At 40.5% G+C, this 18,096-nt stretch overlaps 1 protein-coding gene across 2 annotated transcripts in view; it reads right to left on the reverse strand.

The window, feature by feature from the left end:
* kcnip2 (Kv channel interacting protein 2) overlaps nucleotides 1-18,096 on the reverse strand; it is a 238,699-nt gene that overhangs the window by 131,480 nt on the left and 89,123 nt on the right. Inside the window, exon 1 of one of the 2 annotated variants that reach the window (XM_031906013.1) lies at nucleotides 13,128-13,894. The exons of the other annotated variant lie outside the window; for it this stretch is intronic. Within the exon in view, the coding sequence (XP_031761873.1) occupies nucleotides 13,128-13,215 (88 nt within the window). The 5' untranslated portion in view covers nucleotides 13,216-13,894. Of the gene's footprint in view, nucleotides 1-13,127; nucleotides 13,895-18,096 lie in introns of those variants that run through there. 2 annotated transcript variants of the gene reach the window in all.

Below are 18,096 nucleotides of genomic sequence, written 5' to 3' on the forward strand. Positions count from 1 at the left end.
GCAACAAATCTCCGTCGTTGCAGGCGACTAATCTCCCCGCAATGCCATCCCACCGGCTAGAATGTAAATCGCTGGTGGGATGGCATACGCGGTGCCGCAATTTACTTTGGTGACCTCTGCAAATCGCGTATGCCATCCCACCGGCGATTTACATTTTAGCCAGTGGGATGGCATTTTTTGATAAGTGGAGCCCAAGAGGTCTGGAAACCTCTGGTATATAATATTCAAAGAATAACTCTGTAGCACATGCATGTTTATTTGCTGGCATCCATCAGCATTAGTATCACAGGGCTGCTAGTTTGTCACCCCTGGTAAAGTATAGTCATTAATATATGGCTGTGCTCTTGCCACTTATTCATATGAAAATATACTTTATTTAAGCAGTTCTGTCTGGAACCCATTTGTGTAGGGATTTAATACTGTTAATCTAAAACTAATGTTCAGATTTTATTTATAACATTCATTTCATCCAGAGCAAACAGATAATGATTCATTAGGGAATTTTTTTTAAAAAAAAGCAGGAGTAAAAGAGAGAAGATTAAAAAGTATTTAGCAGCTGGATAGAATAGCACAAACCAGCACCTGCAACTGAACGTGAGAAAGGGGGTATTATATAAAGTGATTAATATGAATAATGTGCAGAAGATATGTGAAAAAGATTAGGAACATAGTTGGTTCTGTGGAACTGTTAAGGGAAATTAAGTTTACGAATCAGAAGCTATTGCAACCCTTATATTATCCAGAAAGTAGAATACAGGTATAGGACCTGTTTTCCAGAATGTTTGGGATCTGGGGCTTTATGGATAAGGGATCTTTCCATAATTTGGATCTCCAAACCTTAAGTTTACTAAAAAATTATTTAAACATAATTTAAACCCAACAGGATTGTTTTGCCTCCAATAAGGATTTATTATATCTTAGTTGGGATCAAGTACTAGGCACTGTTTTATTATTATAGAGAAAAAGGAAATCATTTTTAAAAATTAGAATTATTTGCTTAATATGGAGTCTATAGGAGATGGCTTTGCCGTAATTCGGAACTTTCTGGATAACATGTTTCCGGATAAAGGATCCTATACCTGTATAATATATTATTGTACTCACAATGCCAAATGTGTTGTAGAGAACTGTTTGCAGAGGGGCCTGTGCTCATTTATTTATGCATTGGCCTTTGTGGGAAACAGTAGTTGCTTCTAGTGATGTGAAGTTCAGGAAACTCAACCCCAAGCATCAACCTATACCCACATCTTTCCGCTCTGTAAATTACTTCTGTGTGTTCCAAGACTGAGAAACTTCAGGAGAAGTGCACTTCCCCAGTCTGAGCTGAACCGGAACCTGCAATGGTTGCCCAAATTTTAACTTAACCCACCTGACGTAAGGGTAAGCATGCATATCACTTGTTGCTTCCCCACCCCCCCCCCGGGGCACTTAGTGGCCCTTTTCCTTCTATAGATAGGGATGTAGCGAACCTAAAAAAAAAAAGTTCGCGAACTTACGCTAAAACCCGCGAATATTCGCGAACTTTGCGAACCCCATAGACTTCAATGGGAAGGCGAACTTTAAAAACTAGAAAAGCCATTTCTGGCCAGAAAACTGATTTTAAAGTTGTTTAAAGGGTGCCACGACCTGGACAGTGGCATGCAGGAGGGGGATCAAGGGCAAAAACTTCTCTGAAAAATACTTTGTTGGCACAGAGTTGTGCAAAAAACGCAAGCTATTCTAGCGAAAATACGCAGCTTTTTTGCTATGTCGCGCTAAACACCATGAAAACAGGATTTGCGGAAAAACGCCATGTGTGACTTGTGCGGCGTATTGTACAAAACTTTTGCGACGATAAAAAACGCGGCGGAAAACGCGGCGCGAACCCAAACTGCGAACATACGCTGAAAGTTCACGATCATACGCGTTCGCGAACACCCGATGTTGCCGCGAATTTGTTCGCTACATCTATAGATACTTCTGTAATGTTGTCAGGCATCTGGGTCACCAGCAAAACAAAATAAATGTCAAATGCAGGAAGTTCAGAGAAAATCAATCTGGCATACCAGCAAAGGATATGTACAAGGTAATAAGGGAGGATATTTATGTTTTATAGGCCACAAAATACTATAACTAGAGTAGGCAACTTCCTGCTAGCAATCCATATTCCTTCTGACAAGGAATTTGCCTGCCACAGCTGCCCATTTTCCTGCCCCCTATGCCCATTTTCCTACCCCATACTTCCATTCTCCACCTAGACTGCCTATTTCCACGCCCTGTGATGTCATCTCCCAACCCCCAAGTGACATCACTGCCCCAAACCTGAAGGCCGGTATTCTAAAGAAAAAAAGGTGGCAACCCCACATAAAAGAAATTTCATCTAGAACAACCATTATGGCAGCTCTCACTAATGTAATAAAAAATACAAGATCTTCAGATTCTTTGTGTACAATAACCTACACCTATATGTTTTACTGAACATTTATAGAAAAATAAAGTGAGTGTAAAGCCTGCTTACAAACAAGTTATATTTTCCCTATCTTTCTTATTTAAGGAATAATTGAAAGTATTTTCATATGATATACAAGTGCTTGTTGAAGATAATAGGGAAGGCAGTAGAAGGCGTTTGCAGCTGAACATAGCCTGGACATGGCTGAATGATTTATGTTATGTCTGATGAAAAATGTCATACATGAGAGAGAATGAAAATTGCAACTGCAGGAATAGCACGCTCCTCTTATCAGCCCCACAAACACCTCCTTTTTGTATGTATTGTCACAGCAGCAAAGGGGCATCAGCTTCTGATCTCGCTGCCAGGTTATTTGGAGGGGGGACGAGCTTTGCAAATTCCTTTCTTAGCAGAACAAATGTGTCATATATTTACTGACTGCTTGGTACAATAAAATGATTGGAAAATTGCTACGCCATTCTAAACTCTTTACAGAACACAGATGGGGTAGTTTAGGAACAGGTGCAAAGTTTGCATCAGGTCTAGTAACCCATAGGTGCTTATAAACATCATACCAGTAAATGTTGCCTGTTGGTTACTATTGGAGATGAATTTGCTTCTGTTTTAATGGAGACAAAGGGGTTAATGTAATAAAAGACACGAAGTTTGCCCAGAGCAGTAATTCATAGCAACCAATCAGTAAGTAGCATTTACTGGTCACATGTTTAAAAGAAAGCATCTTATTGGTTGCTATAAAAATTTCTTCAAAAACCCTACTATTTCCCTCCCATCCCAGCTTTATCTCCTACCTGTTTGGCATATAGACAATAATTTATACACATGTTCTTATTGGATCAGAGAGGTACCCCCATCACCACTTTGCAGCAAGTATCTGGTGGAGGGCTCTGGAATCAGAACCCCCAATCACTGCCTTAGGTACAGTGCCTATGAAGAAAATATAACTGCATATATAACCTGCATACACACATATTTTACATTATGAAGATCTGAGCCAAGTTGCTTTTAAAACTGTTGGGGCCATGGAATAAAAGTCACAAAGTTTGCACCAGGTCTAGTAAGCCATATCCACCAATTAGATATTTGCTTTAAAACAGGTGACCAGCAAATGCAAGCTAACTTTTTATTGCTATCAAGTACAAACATACAGTTTACCTTTATATCCATCCATTTGCAGGTCAGTCCCTAAATTTTAACGGAGTTGCTATTATGAGACAAAACTATGTGATACCATATCAACACAGACATCTTTGCTTTCCATGGGCTCAACGAGAATACTGCTAGGAAACTTTGTAGGCAGTGGGTATTCTGGAACAGAATCGGTCGAGTGTCGTTCAAGCGCACAGCCTGTCAGACCCGATGCATCGATCCCCCAGAGGCTTCCCGCAAGTCAAACAGCACAAAGTACTGAACAGATGAGGGGAGCACCAAATGCAGTATTACTGCTCCAAAAGCTTCATTGCTGACTACAGACACAACATGTTTCGGGCCCCTTCTAGCCCTTTCTCAATTGAAAACGGCTCTAAGGGGCCCGACACATGTTGTGTCTGTAGTCAGCAATGAAGCTTTTGACGCAGTAATACTGCATTTGGTGCTCCCCTCATCTGTGGTATTCTGGAACAGCTTGTATTTGGACCAACATCTCAGTTAGCAATCTGAATTTTCAAGCTCTCTGTTAGGAGAGATTGTACAATTCAAACTCAAATTGCTCTGATTTACTCAAGAATGATTGGAGTATGAACTTTCTTATGCAGCTTGTATATGTATGTATATCTTTATTTATAAAGCGCTACTTATGTACGCAGCGCTGTACAGTAGAATACGTTAATACAAACAGGGTGTTAAGATAATAGATAAATACAAAGTATAATAATAAATACAGATAAATACAGCAGCAATAAGTTAAGAGTCGAGGACACAAGAGGAAGGAGGTCCCTGCCCCGTAGAGCTTACAATCTATATAATCTACAATCCAGCTTGGTCATACATTGGTCGATTGGGATGAGGAAAAGGATCTCTAGTAAATTTTATACAGTAAAAATTGTCTAACCAGGTCACCCCACCTTAAAAACTATATCCCCAGAAAGAATATGAAGAATATGTGACCAACAGGTAGTTAATATCATATTATGTGCCCTATGAAAGTATCTTGCCAAACTGGAATATATATAACAGTAAATATTGCCCTTTTACATCTTTTCCCTTGAGCCACTATTTATATTTTTATAGAGACCTACATTATTTGAGGGTATAGTTTTCCTTTAAGCTCCTGTAAAATTAACTCTACCTTAGCCATAGTTTGCTTGGTTTATAATGTTCATGTTTGTTTTTTTTTAATCAGCAGCATGACTCAAGGTCTCCCAATGACAGAATTCTACTCGGAAATATAGCTCGCCTCTTTATAAAAATGCAAGGAGCCAAGGCAATGATATACACAGTAATGATCTGTGTCAGTTTTTTTTCTAACTGGTCACCATCTTATTAAAATAAGATTGACTGAAAAGGGGTGTTGAAAATATGTTAAGTAAAAGGACATTTGGAACAAGTGTCCAACCTTGAGCTCCAGTGGAAAGTGCAACACAGAAACATATAAATCATGGCTATACGAAAATAAAAGCCACATGCTAAGGCTCATGGTGCATCCATTTTTTTATTTGTGCCTCCCTCTCTATCAAGAGCCATGGCAATCAAAATAACCTTGTACCCCAAGAAAATAACCCTCCATTTGTTTGAATGGGACATATGTTGCCTAGAACAGATGGTGAGGATCATTAAGAAATGGCGAGGATCGTAATTTCTGCTACTATTGTTTCAAGAGTCAGAACCAGCAGTGAAAGAAACAGAGAAATACTGCTTCTGGGTGCATTTGCATTTCAAGATAAAAACTGTGAACATTTATACTGGAAAGTCTATTACAATTTTCCATGTCTTTTATTTGGCAAATTTATATTTTTAGGTTTACATACCCTTTGAGGATAATTAAAAAATAAACTTTACTTATAAATCGAATAGTATTATGTTTTCAGGGCCAACAGGCTTGCTCCCCATTGGCAACACTGCTCTTAAGTGGCACTTGTGCAGAGATAAGTGATGAATAGAAGTTATTCTATTCCTAGGAATATAAATTTGTAAGGGTGGCGACCCTACCTACAATCCCTCCCTTTCCTGACTCCCTTCACGGCTTATCACCCCCTTTTATATAGAGGTCAGCCTCTGCCTTTCCCATTTCCCCTCCCTATCGACCAATTTCCCCGCATAGCCTGCCCATTTCCCCACCCCCAAGTGATGTCACTGCCAAGGCCAGTATTAATAGCAAAAAAAGAGGCAACTCCATTCTCTCGGATGGCACACCATGTGTGACTGTGGCCTGACAAGTTCTTTTTAAATGCATTTGCTATGGATTTCTATGGATTCCTCTGCATTCCACTATGCCTAATGGATATTTACAAATGGCCACAATTGCTGTCACTTCCGCATAGTTGTGCTGAGCATCCTTTTGTTTGTTCCTCTACTAGTCCTTACATAGACTTGCTTGTGTGCCTATGGGCTCTGAGAAATCCTGGCAAATGCCACCCTGGACATGTTGGTAGCTCCAGGGTTTGCTCAGCTAGTTGTGTCAACAGGCTTACCAAACTGGGGCCCCAAAGAATCACAAACCGCACTGTGGGTCCCAATGGTGACTACATCCAGTATTGCTGTTCAGACCAGTAAGAAACATTGCACCTTTTGTTTAATTTCTCCATTAGTATGTTACTGAGCAATCATCTTTTCATTTGGTCATTTTTTACATTTTTATCTTGTATTAATTATTAGCCCTTCACTTCTGTAACCAGGTGGGGCTTCTGGGCATCGCTATCATGGCAACACAGCTTCATGATGGCAGCTCTGCTGCTCCCACATACCAACAATAACTGTCTCTAACCTTCATTTTCTATTATAAAGATAGTGGCTAAAAATGATCAGATACTGGGGAATATATATACATTCAGAGTGCCCTTATCTAAGTGGGACATCACTACAATAGAGTGTTAATGCAGCCAGTACCTAAATTATGCAGCAAAGACAGTGTGACATACCTGTGAAGAAGAGAAAAATGAATGTCCATTTCCATATCTGCGAATCAGTTTTAATTAAAGCTGAACATTAGTCATAGGGCTGTGTGATTAATGTAAGAGCATTGTTTCAGATAAGAGGGAAGGAGGGAATATATAGAGGAAGAGCTGCAGCTAATCTAGAATAAAAGGACAGGAGCACTGCAAGACAAATATTACAGTGACCGCTGTGACAGGCCAGACTACATATAAATACACGGTTCCAAAACTTGGCAGAATTTAATATACTCTGCTTCATGGGATGCTTTTTTTGCTACCTTTGCTTGTTGAATTCTTACTTAAGGTCCCCATACACGGGCCGATTATAGCTGCCAATATCGGTCCCTTGGGCCGATTCGGCAGCTTATCGGCCCGTGTAGGGGCAGAACCGAGGGGCCTGGCCGACTGATATCTGGCCTGAAATTGGCCAGATATCGATCGGCCAGGTTAGAAAATCCTCGAATCGGGGACCGCATCGGCCCCAGGGCCAAACGATTAAATTCGCCTACATGCCTCCCGGATATCGCCCACCCGTAGGTGGGGATATCGGGTGAAGATCCGCTCGCTTGGCGACATCGCCCGTGTATGGCCAGCTTAAGACAACATACAAGGGTGAAATAGCACACACATGTTGAGAGTTTAGAGCTTGATTCATAAAAACTCACCCACAATCTATTCATTCCTATAGGATTTTTAGAAGCGTATACATCAATGGGTGAAAGTTACACCATTTCATAAATATGCTTCTAAAAATGAATATATTGTGGGTGAGTTTTTTATGTATTAAGCTCTAAACTCAAATTTTGATACATATGCCCATTAATGTTAGAGGTTTCCACATAGTATGTGCTCTTGAAAGGTCTCTTTAACAATTAATATTCAGTGTAAATGCACATACTAAAGAAGCTTTAAAATAGAACTGTCAATGATAAAAACATCAGGTGATATAAATAAGCTAATGTACTAAAATGATGAAGTAGTATTATTATACTTTCCCTTTAAAGCACTGGATAATTCACAACTGAAAGTGCTTACTTTTTTTTTGGGCTCAGATTTACACTTCCAAATTGGGGTTTGGAATTGGTTCAGTATGTTGCTATATTTTTTGTGGAGAGCCCGACCTATATCAGTCAGATATTGGCCAGATATTGATAAGGAAGATTAGATTTTTCTGTCAGATTGAGGCCTGAGTGCCAAACGATTGAATCCATCCAATATTGTCCACCTTAAGGTAGGCATAGCGGTGAAGATCTTTATATAAAGTATTTCTCACTGAACTGGCAATTGTTTTAACCAGTTAGTTAGCAAGCTTAGGTCGATGGAAACTATTCAGTGAACTAATGTTGAAAAGAATGTGATTTAAATAAATAAGACTTGTAAAACTGCTGGCCATGAACAGTATCAAAGAAAATAAAAGGAAATAAAATGTTCCCAAGTATTCTATCCTCTTGTACAGCGCTGTGAACTATAAATACTATAGTGGTAATAATGCTCAAATATATTAATTATATACAAAATGACTAAATGAATACTGTACATTTCAGGGCTTTGTCATCTTTATAAATAAAACCTTCCTCTCTGCTCATCTGCCTCTTGCTCATCTGCTTGGGGCTGTGCTTTCAGCCCCTTTGGGTACCCCATATAACTCCTATTGGGGACATAGTGGTGCCCCTAGCAACTGTTGGCAAGTTGAAAAGTCACCAGCAAGCTAATTTATGACCAACCAGTCTCACTAATTGCTAACCTTAACCTCCAAGCATTCACGATCCCTTAGCCAGTGAATAAAACAAGGCAGCCAACTGAGGAGACAATGAGGGATACGGGGCTGCCCATAGCATCCCACTTGCTCTTTCCTGACTATCAGCTACTACTAACAGCTATTTGAGCAAGAACAGAGAAAATAATTCATTGTTCTTTAAACAGTTAAAGTGCCACTTTAGAATGTTCCATTAGATGCTGCCTAAATACAGTAGCACTTAAGCACCTAGATCAGTGATCCCCAACCAGTGGCTCAGGGGCAACATGTTGCTCACCAACCCCTTGGATGTTGTTCTCAGTGCCCCCAAACCAGGTAGTTATTTTTGAATTCCTGACTTGGGGGCAAGTTTTGGTTGAATAAAAACAAGATGAACTACCAAATAAAGCCTCCTGTAAGCTGATAGAGGCTGATAGTGCATAGAGGCTGCCTAATAGCCAATCTTAGCCCTTATTTGGCTCCTCCATGAACTTTTATGGTGCTTGTGTTGCTCTCCAAGTCTTTTTACATTTGACTGTGGCTCACGAGTAAGAAAGGTTGGGGACCCCTGACCTAGATAGACAAATAGGGATATCTGGGTACCCCCCATCTCTCCATACCTATATCATCCCAGGGTTTATTTAGAGTTTAATCCTGAGGATGGTTTCACAGGCATAGCACTGATATTATATACATCCTATGTATGTTTGATGAAAGAGTAAGGTTAATAAAAAAAAACAGTATCAAGGCAAAATAAGACTTTGGAGAGAAACTACATTACACATCATATATTGTCGAACTTTTCATTGCATGGCTTTCCTTTTTTTAGAGGCCTGATCATGAACAATATTAAATTGCAAAATTATATTGCATTCAGCACTACAGGGGTTACATAACAATATGAGCAAGCAACCTATCATATGTTTTCTTTCATGATAATTTCTGTACTGTACCAATAAAAGCTATCTGCTTATTGGTTGATTTAGGTTGCTGTATCATGTGTGATCTGTTGCCAGACACATGATCTACTTGTTGGCTGTAGAATCACAGGAATTGCTACTTCTTTCATGTAAAGATTTTCAATTATCTCTCCCCAAACCCTAGAACTGCACCACAATGGAATTGTTCTCAGCAAATACGGTAGTGATCCTTTCCAGCAAAACCACTGATTGGGCTAATCTATTGCATGGTTACCAGCTGTACCATCTTGATATTCTAGAACTTGGATTTGGCCATTGTAGACATCACACGCCTGATGTCACATGGAACTGCCATAGTCAGTTTCTTTTATAAAATACAGAACAATAATATTTAAACAGAACCCACTTTGCTGTGTTTTTCTCACTTTACAGGCTGGGGCCTGGCTGCAATTATAAAGCCCCTCTCACTAAATCACTGAATCTCACTTACAAAGTGTAACTAATCCCCTTTGTTTTCCATGCTCAAATACCTCACAATTTTATCTAGGTCACAACACTGTTCCCTGTGCCTTATTAGCAGCTGCTGGAAGATAGGGTTTGGATGTTGCTCAGATGCAGTTCTTGTAATCTGTTGTCATCCAGAGTCTAACAAAGAATCATGGGTATTGTAGTTGAAGAAACTTAATGTCACTCCTCAGACACCAGTTAAAGGTAAGGGAGCACTGACTGTCTAGAAAGTCAGGACAGGGTTAATAGGAAAAGGTAGGAAAGGGGGACAGTGGTTAGCATAAGGTCTATATAAAGAGTTACAGGGATGCTTCTTTTTTTTGTTGGCAGCATGGGGAGAAGTATTCTGCTCCCCCCCCCTACCAGGAATTGGACAGGAGGTGATATTCCCCTGCTAGGTACAGTTCAGTGGGGCACCTGGAGGCAGGGGTGCAGTCAGACCTACCTTGCTTTTACTTGCCCATTGGCACACAGCTGTACCTGGCAGCTGGCATGGAAGGCAGCCCACTCAACAAGTGAAGCTTGCTGCAAAGCATTGCTGGGGTGATGTTGTATGATTTGCATTATTTATATCCACATTATATTCATTGTTGTTATTGTGCAAATAAAGCTGTGGTTTGCATCCAACCTGGACTCTCTAGTGGGTTTTTGTTGTAAGTGACAACTGGCTGCATTAATGCTGCCCTGGTCTGAAGGTACAGGCAAATTGTAGAGCTAAACAGAAATTTTGAGAAAATAATTCTATCCAACTTTGTCTCTTTAACATGAGGCCTCTGAGCCAAAGGATCCCAAAAAAATTATTAATATGTTTTTTTAATAATAAAGTGAACTAATTGCTAAGAAAGCAGTTGGTAAGGTCCGGGACGTCCTGGACCTTCAACAATGGTTTAAGCAGCAGTTTTACCCAGAATTCCTTAATTTAGCTAAATGTTAAAGAGACACAAACATCTAAAATGTAAAAGGAAAGGGGGCTTCATAAATTAAGCTTACTATTAAGAGATAAACTGCAATTAAATTGATGTTAAAGCAAACAATAAAGAACAGGCAAATTGGCAGATGGTCACAACATGATAATATCGTAGGAGAGGAAATGACACTAGGATTATCTGTTGATATAAAAAGATCGCACCCACTGAGCAGAGCAATGACTTGAGAGATGTTTTTATTAAAAAGAAAGATTTTACTTTTACTACAGTTCTAAAAATATACTGAAAATATAAATTTGTCTTGAGTAGCATCATTCTACGTGGGCAGAAAACAAGATACATGTTATTAGGAGGGAAGTAAAAGGAAGAGAAAAACCTCCAGGGAATAGAAAGAAAGAGTAGGGGGGTTTATGTGTGGGATGACTGGAAGAAAAAAAAATGGGCAAGTGGGCAAATAGACAGACAGGCAGCAGGCTAATAAACTATATAGCTATTTGCCATTATGTGTGTTTATTTATCAGCCCATATTAAATGCAGACAGGAAGCAGCAGGGGCAGAACTAGTAACAGACACCAGAAAAATTGTTAAATTAGCCCCCCTTTGCTGGAGCAGGTGCTGCCCCTTCTGCCCCCCTCTTGCTTTTACATCAATTTCTAATGATACAGATACCTCCTGCATCTAATGTGTAAAGAGCAGGTGGCTAGCACAAAAATCACATCAAATTAACATATGTATACAGGAGTAAACACAGAGATATAGTAAATACCAATAAGGACATATGCCTAATAGAAAGGGGGTTAATTAAGAATAAATATAATAAAGTAATAGTAACAAAGAGACCATAAAGTTATTTTTTCTTTCTAAATCTCCCCCCGTGTGCTTTCTATTTCAAAATATCAGGAGCAATGACAGGCAGACAGGGGTTATTGACCACTGCAGTTTCCTGCTGGACAGAATCGGCAGTCAGAACACCCTTTGTGCAACTGACCAACCAGAACCTACACATGGACTATGTTGTGTCAACAAATGTCCAATTTTATGTGAGTGAGGTTTTCTTTTACAGGGTCATGAAAGACATTTGACCCCTGATTATCTCCCTGGTTAAATACTGAAGCCTTTATATTCTACACAGCATAACTGTATATCTAGACCTGTCCCTATTGCCCTATTTAATCTTGAATAGCTGCCCTCATAAATACAGTGCAACTTATTTATATGAATTATATGTACGTCTCTGAGGCAAGCACACGCCTTATAACACTGATAGGTAACAGTAAATTATATTTTTCAGTAAATGGAATACAGTTCTAGTCCCACTGCTAGAATTCTCAGCCTTTTGTGTACCCAGGCAGGGTTATGTCTCACCATGGTAGATACTGTAACTATGCATTGGATCCAGTATTTTGGACCTGCAGCAGACAAGAGTAGTGATGTGCAAATCGTGAAAAATAGCTTTTTTTGATGCAACTGTGACTTTTTCGATAAGACCATGACTTTTTTACACGAAATCGACTTTTATCTCACTTGGCAAATTTTTTGTTGTGGTGAATTTTCGCCGCAGTTTTGTTCACCAATGGGGAAATGCATAATTTTGCAGCCAATCCATGCCTGGCGAAAAAATTTGCTCAAGACAAGAGTCACGTAACATAGACATGCCATTCTTCACCTTAATACTATACATGTTTTCTTGTTCCTATTTTGTTCTTGCAAATTAGCTACGGGCTGTAAACACCACATCAACAGATGAAATACATGTTGATCTCCCATAATTACGAAGCAGTAAAAGAGAGTTCCATACATCTTGCCCTGTCTTTTGCATTAATGCATAGTAACTAAGCGTAATCCCACTGGCGTAACACAAATATGTTACACCCCTCCCACCAATGCTCAGACATTGCCCCCATCTTTTTGTTGTTGTTTTTTTAATCACTCATTTCATGGTGTCAGAGGTGCATATAAGAGTACCAACGTTTCTTGTTGCTCTAATCATTAAGGTTAAGGACTAGAGAGCAGTACAAATGACATCTCTGTGATCTCACTAATTAGAGAGAGTTTTGTACTTGGTACAGTATCAGCGTTTGGTGGCTTATTACTCTCCGGCAGCCTTATTTGCAGATTATGCACTGGAGCACTGAATGAGAGAATATTTCATACTGTCTAGGACTGTTTAATGGCCGTTCCATCATACGACACTGACAGCAAGCACAAAATAAACACATAATAGAGCTGAGCTTTTAAAATGAAAATGCAGCGAAAAAGAGCTAGCTTATAAATATTTCCTGTAAAGGAGGTAGCACTGAGATTAACTCCTCAGTTGACAAATTAGACTCATCAGTGGCCCCTCCACCAATAAAAAAAGGTGACTTAACACCCCAACAATATCCTACAAAAGCCAACATGTCAGTTCAGCTCTCTCCCAGATGTCTGGAAAGCTGGAGGACAATCTATTCAATTAGCATGTAAATGAAGCATCAGGGTTCAGCTACACGCAGACCCCCCTACCTTGCGTGAGGGTCCCAGTGACGAAATGATAGAAATAGCGAGCAACTTTGCTCAGTTGCTTCTTACACCTCTTCTGGCACCTGCTCATGTTGCTCCTTCAAGCAGCAATGCAAGGACAAGTGTCGACTCTGCACTACAATCAGAAAGGTAATTATTTCCCGTCGCCCAGATTTACCCCCTTCTGTGATCTCTCTCTCTCCCAAAGCAAAGGATAAAGTCAATGCCAAGCCGAGTAATTCCGGCAGCTTAAATCAACAAGACAGATTTCCTCACGGAGATTTCTAAGAACTTGTCAGAAATAGGTGCTGCAAATTTCTATCAATTTCACACACTGATGCCAAAGTGCTTCCTTCCAGATCTTTGCACTAAACAGTGTCGGGCCCCATGGAAAAAGTCATTTGCTCCTCATACTTCTTTGCCTTTTTCTTCTAGTCTTTTGTTAATATTCTTCTTGCTGGCGGAATGCAATCTGTTTCTGTCCTCGGGGCTGATTTATGACACCAAAAAAAAATCTAAACACGAGGAAATAAATATCTGGGTGTCATTTCTCGAATTAATCCCGCTTCCTCTTCAGCTGTTAAAACACGTTTTATTTTTTTAAATGTATGATGCCGCAAATATAATTCACACCTTTATACAGGAAAAAATATGTTTTAGAGCAAAGACAAAAAATACCCAAGTTTCCTTCTTACTCTGTAAAACAAGAAGGAGAAAAAACAATCAAGTGCTGGTGATTATAAATAATAAGTGATATTCTCTCTCACTCACTCAAGCTGTGAGCCTGCTGAACACTTTATGTTACAGCTCCCAGGTCCTGGGAACTAGAGGTGATTATGGTTGGCATGGCAACCACAGACTCCACGGGCTTGGCCAACCAATTGCGAGTCTTCTGTATTATGCCTCGTTAGAACAGGCAATGACTGCTTCATCCCTTCTAAATTATGAAGGACGGGCAAAGTTTTAAGATTTCTTCTGCCACGTGAAAATGTGGAGGTCAGGGAAGCTTGAGGCATAGAAAGGGATGCTGTAAATAAATCCTCCTCCTCTTCTGACTGAGAACTAGTCAGCCTAGTATTTGACTTAAAGAGAAACTAGCATACTGATTTCAGTAATTCTTTTTAACACGTGTAGGAGTTTATTTACTTAACACTTTGGTGCTACCTGTCGTGCATTTAAAAACTAGGGTACCGAGCAGTGTTTTAAATAGATGTTAAAATGAATCTGCCTCCCAGCAGGTTAATTGTAGAGACAAGCAAAAAGGCTCTTCATCCTGAGGCTGTTTCAGGGTCTGCTTTCTCTATAGCTATGGCCAGTGTTGGACTGGGGTATCCCAAGCCCACCGGGCTGCACTGTGGGACCCCTACTCCCCCACGGCATAATGCACTTCCTCCATGCAGCCGCAATGGGAGGGGGAGTGCTGACGCCAACAGTTATCGGTGAACGGGAGCGATCTGTTTTTTTCCTAGTGTCCCACTGACCCAGTCCGACACTGGCTATGCCCCTGGTTCCAAGCTTTTGGAAAACTCTTTTGACTGGCATTATTTCCCTAATTTTAGCAACTTTTCAGAACAAATTATATATTTGATCATTTTGCTAACATATGTTGATATATTGATTTAAAAGAACTGGGATAGAGACAACAGGATTTTTTCCCCTTGTGATAACGTGACCTTATTAAGATCACAGCACAGGGAGGACATGCATGATGTTACTGCCTATGAGGAATATCATTTATTCGTTGTGTGTCGGATGGATCAGATATTCAGCGCTTCAGGCAGATATGTGAGAAAAGAACTGATCTGCAGAAAAAATGAACAATAATATAAAAACCGCAGCACTTTCCAACAAGCAGCCTCTCTATGTGCTTATAGGAGCAAACTGCCTCCAGATAATGTAACTATTTCAACCATTTGTGTCTGCATTTGTGCCCAGTTAATAACACCTCATAGCTCCAATCATGCTAAAACAATCAACACCTTACCTCTGTGTGGTCTCTAGCATAACCAGCATTGGGTCAAACAGATTATACTGATTGGAGCAAGATTCCATGGTATTTTACTCCAGAAAGTCGGATGACTAGTGAAACATCTTGAAGAGAAAAAACACAGCACCTCCAGTTCATATGACTTATTACTATAGATGTACCATGACCTGGATGAATGAGAACCTTCACAATAAATATTCCTTCTTTGCATGTTTGTATTTGTACATATGAGTTGGAAAGAAAGTTGACTTTATTTTCATGCTTTTATAGTGATTGCCTTAATCCAGGAATTCAGTATGGCTTTAGGGCCAATTCATGGAGTACCTTTTCCATTGTTACTGGTGCCCTTAAACATGTGCAGAATTTCATGTCCTATGGCTGTCATGTTATGTGCAAGACAGCCCTTTACTTAATTGTCATAGGCAGGCAATAATTCTAGGCAGTGTGATACCTTGTGTGGGCCAGGCCCCTCAGCAAAAGATCTTTAGTGGGTCCAAAAAGTGTATATCCTAAAATCAACCCCCGTTTGCCTCCCAGCCACCCACTCACTCGTTCATTGCCAGCCACAAATGAGCGAGCAGGCGGCAAAGTTTCTTTAGGAGGGGCAGGGGTAAGGAAACTGCTATACCGCAAACACCCATCTGGGGCCCCCTCTGACCATGGGGTCTGCTGTATGGAATTTATGCCACTGAGTATAGGGCTCAGCAGCTACAGTACTTTCCCAGATAAGGGGACATTCCAGTGGATACCCATCTCGCACTCCTTCTGTTTACAGCACTGCATCCAGACTGAGGCCCAGCTCCTTGCACCCTATTCTAGGAGTTCATACGGTGAAGCCTTATGGCAGTGATCCTCAACCAGTGTCTCGCAAGCAACATGTTGCTCAACAACCGCCTGGATGTTGCTCCCAGTGGCCTCAAAGAAGGTTCTTATTTTTGAACCCTGGCTTGGAGGCAAGTTTTGGTTGCATAAAAACCCAGTGTACTGCCAAATAGAGCCACCTGTAGGCTGCCAGTTTACATAGGGGCTACCAAATAGCCAATCCTAGCTCTTATTTGACATCCCAGGTACATTTTTATACCTGTGTTGCTCCCTATTTGAATGTAGCTTGCAAATAAAAAAGGTCAGGGATCCCTGCCTTATGGCATGGAAAGCTAGGCAAGGTGCAAAGTGCCTTCATTGCTTATCAGGTTGCCACCTTTTTTTGTTTGTAATACCTGCCTTCAGGTTGGATGCTGGCCGTGATGTCATTTGGGGAATGGGGATATGATGTAAGGGGTCGGAATATGGGTGGGCTGGGCAGGGAAAAGGCTAATGGGCCAGGTAATGGGTGGACTGGGTGGGGAAATAGGTGGTGGACCTGTGACTATAAAGGCTGATTGGCAGTAGGGAAGGTGAGGAAAGGAAGGGATTTATAGAGTAGTACAAATTTACATGCAAGTGCACTGCCGGTAAATTTGCAATACCAGTATCGGCCCTAGTTGGTCATATACTAATTAGGCCGGTTAAATACCAGCCAGATGGCAACTCTAATTGTTTATAAGTGTAAGATTAATCCTACTAACAAATGATGTACATCTCCCTTAATATTCGCACATTTAGGTTCTGCTCCCGAGTTCTTATTAGATTTAAAATCTATTTCACCAGGGGTGGCAAAATGTTACCTCCCCCCCATTGAAATAAATTACTCAGTTTTTCTTTGGGCCCCTGTTAGGAGAGAACTGACCCATGGAAAAACTACCGGCATCTCCTTACATTAGATCATGTTCCTTTGGCATTTGGCTTCGAGCATTAGGAATTTGCACAAGGGATACTTGGGATGCCAGTAGGAGGTTAATTAAAATGCTGAAGCGGCAGTGAGCCTTTTTTTCACAGGCTGGTGCAATACTCTTCAACAGGAGCATCGTCCTGGGGAAAAAACTTAGTTATCTAAGATTTAACTTACTGATACATTTTGGCACCCCCCACTAGTGAAATAGACTTTACATGTCCTTCAAAATTAATGTAAAGTACTGCGTAACTTGCTTGGGCTACATAAATATATGATGATCTCTGTATAATGGTTCTAAGTGATGGTCAAAATCAACAAACATGTTGGCTTGGTAAACATTCTACATGCACAGGAAGTCCAGTATGTGTTATCTGTGCACTCCACAGTTACATACGTGTGCTACTGTCACAACTTGTGTGTGCATGCATGAGTACACATCTTAGAGAGAACATTGCTACTAACCCCATCTATACCACTATAGGATTAAAAAGACGCAGGAAACAAAAGGGGTGGGGGGGGCTGCAGCTCTGTAGCAATCCGATTGTCTGGTCCACAGGCCAAAAGATGGGATCGGTACAATTTGGACATCCACCTGTGTGGTCAAATTGTACAAGATCCGATCAATCGGCCTGCTGGCTGATCGATTAGGTAGCCTGAAATCTTCCCTTTTGTGGCCACCTTAAGACAAACCTAAATGCAACATGAAGCTACAGGAAAATCTACTTACAGCTAAAATGAATCTTCCCCTCAGGGGACTCAGTGAAGAAAAAAAAAGAAAAGATTGTTTTATAAACAGATGGATGGGGCAATCTAGGGAATGCATCGTGTTCTAAGGATTAGAGTTTTGTACTGAAAATACTTCAGTGGAATAGAATGGTGTATGCACCGAAAAGGTTTTATACCTTGGATGAATGGCAGAAAATGAAGAAAAACAATAATACATTTCATGCTTGGATGAATAAAAGTAATGATGCAGCACATGAATAAGCCTGCCTCTCCTGCAGCCATATTCCCAGCCAGGTTACTATGGGATCAGAGGTCAGCATAAGGAGAACTTGGCAACTGCTTGGCTAGTATTACCAGATGATAAATAGCCATTTGCTCACAAGGATTTAAGGTGACTCCAGATATGATCCAAGAAGCAAAAATACATTATTAATGGTCACCGTGAGATGACTATGGGAAACACATTAGGTGTCCCACCTTGGGACCCA

The sequence above is a fragment of the Xenopus tropicalis genome, chromosome 7, assembly GCF_000004195.4.
Source record: "Xenopus tropicalis strain Nigerian chromosome 7, UCB_Xtro_10.0, whole genome shotgun sequence".
NCBI classification, from domain to species: domain Eukaryota; kingdom Metazoa; phylum Chordata; class Amphibia; order Anura; family Pipidae; genus Xenopus; species Xenopus tropicalis.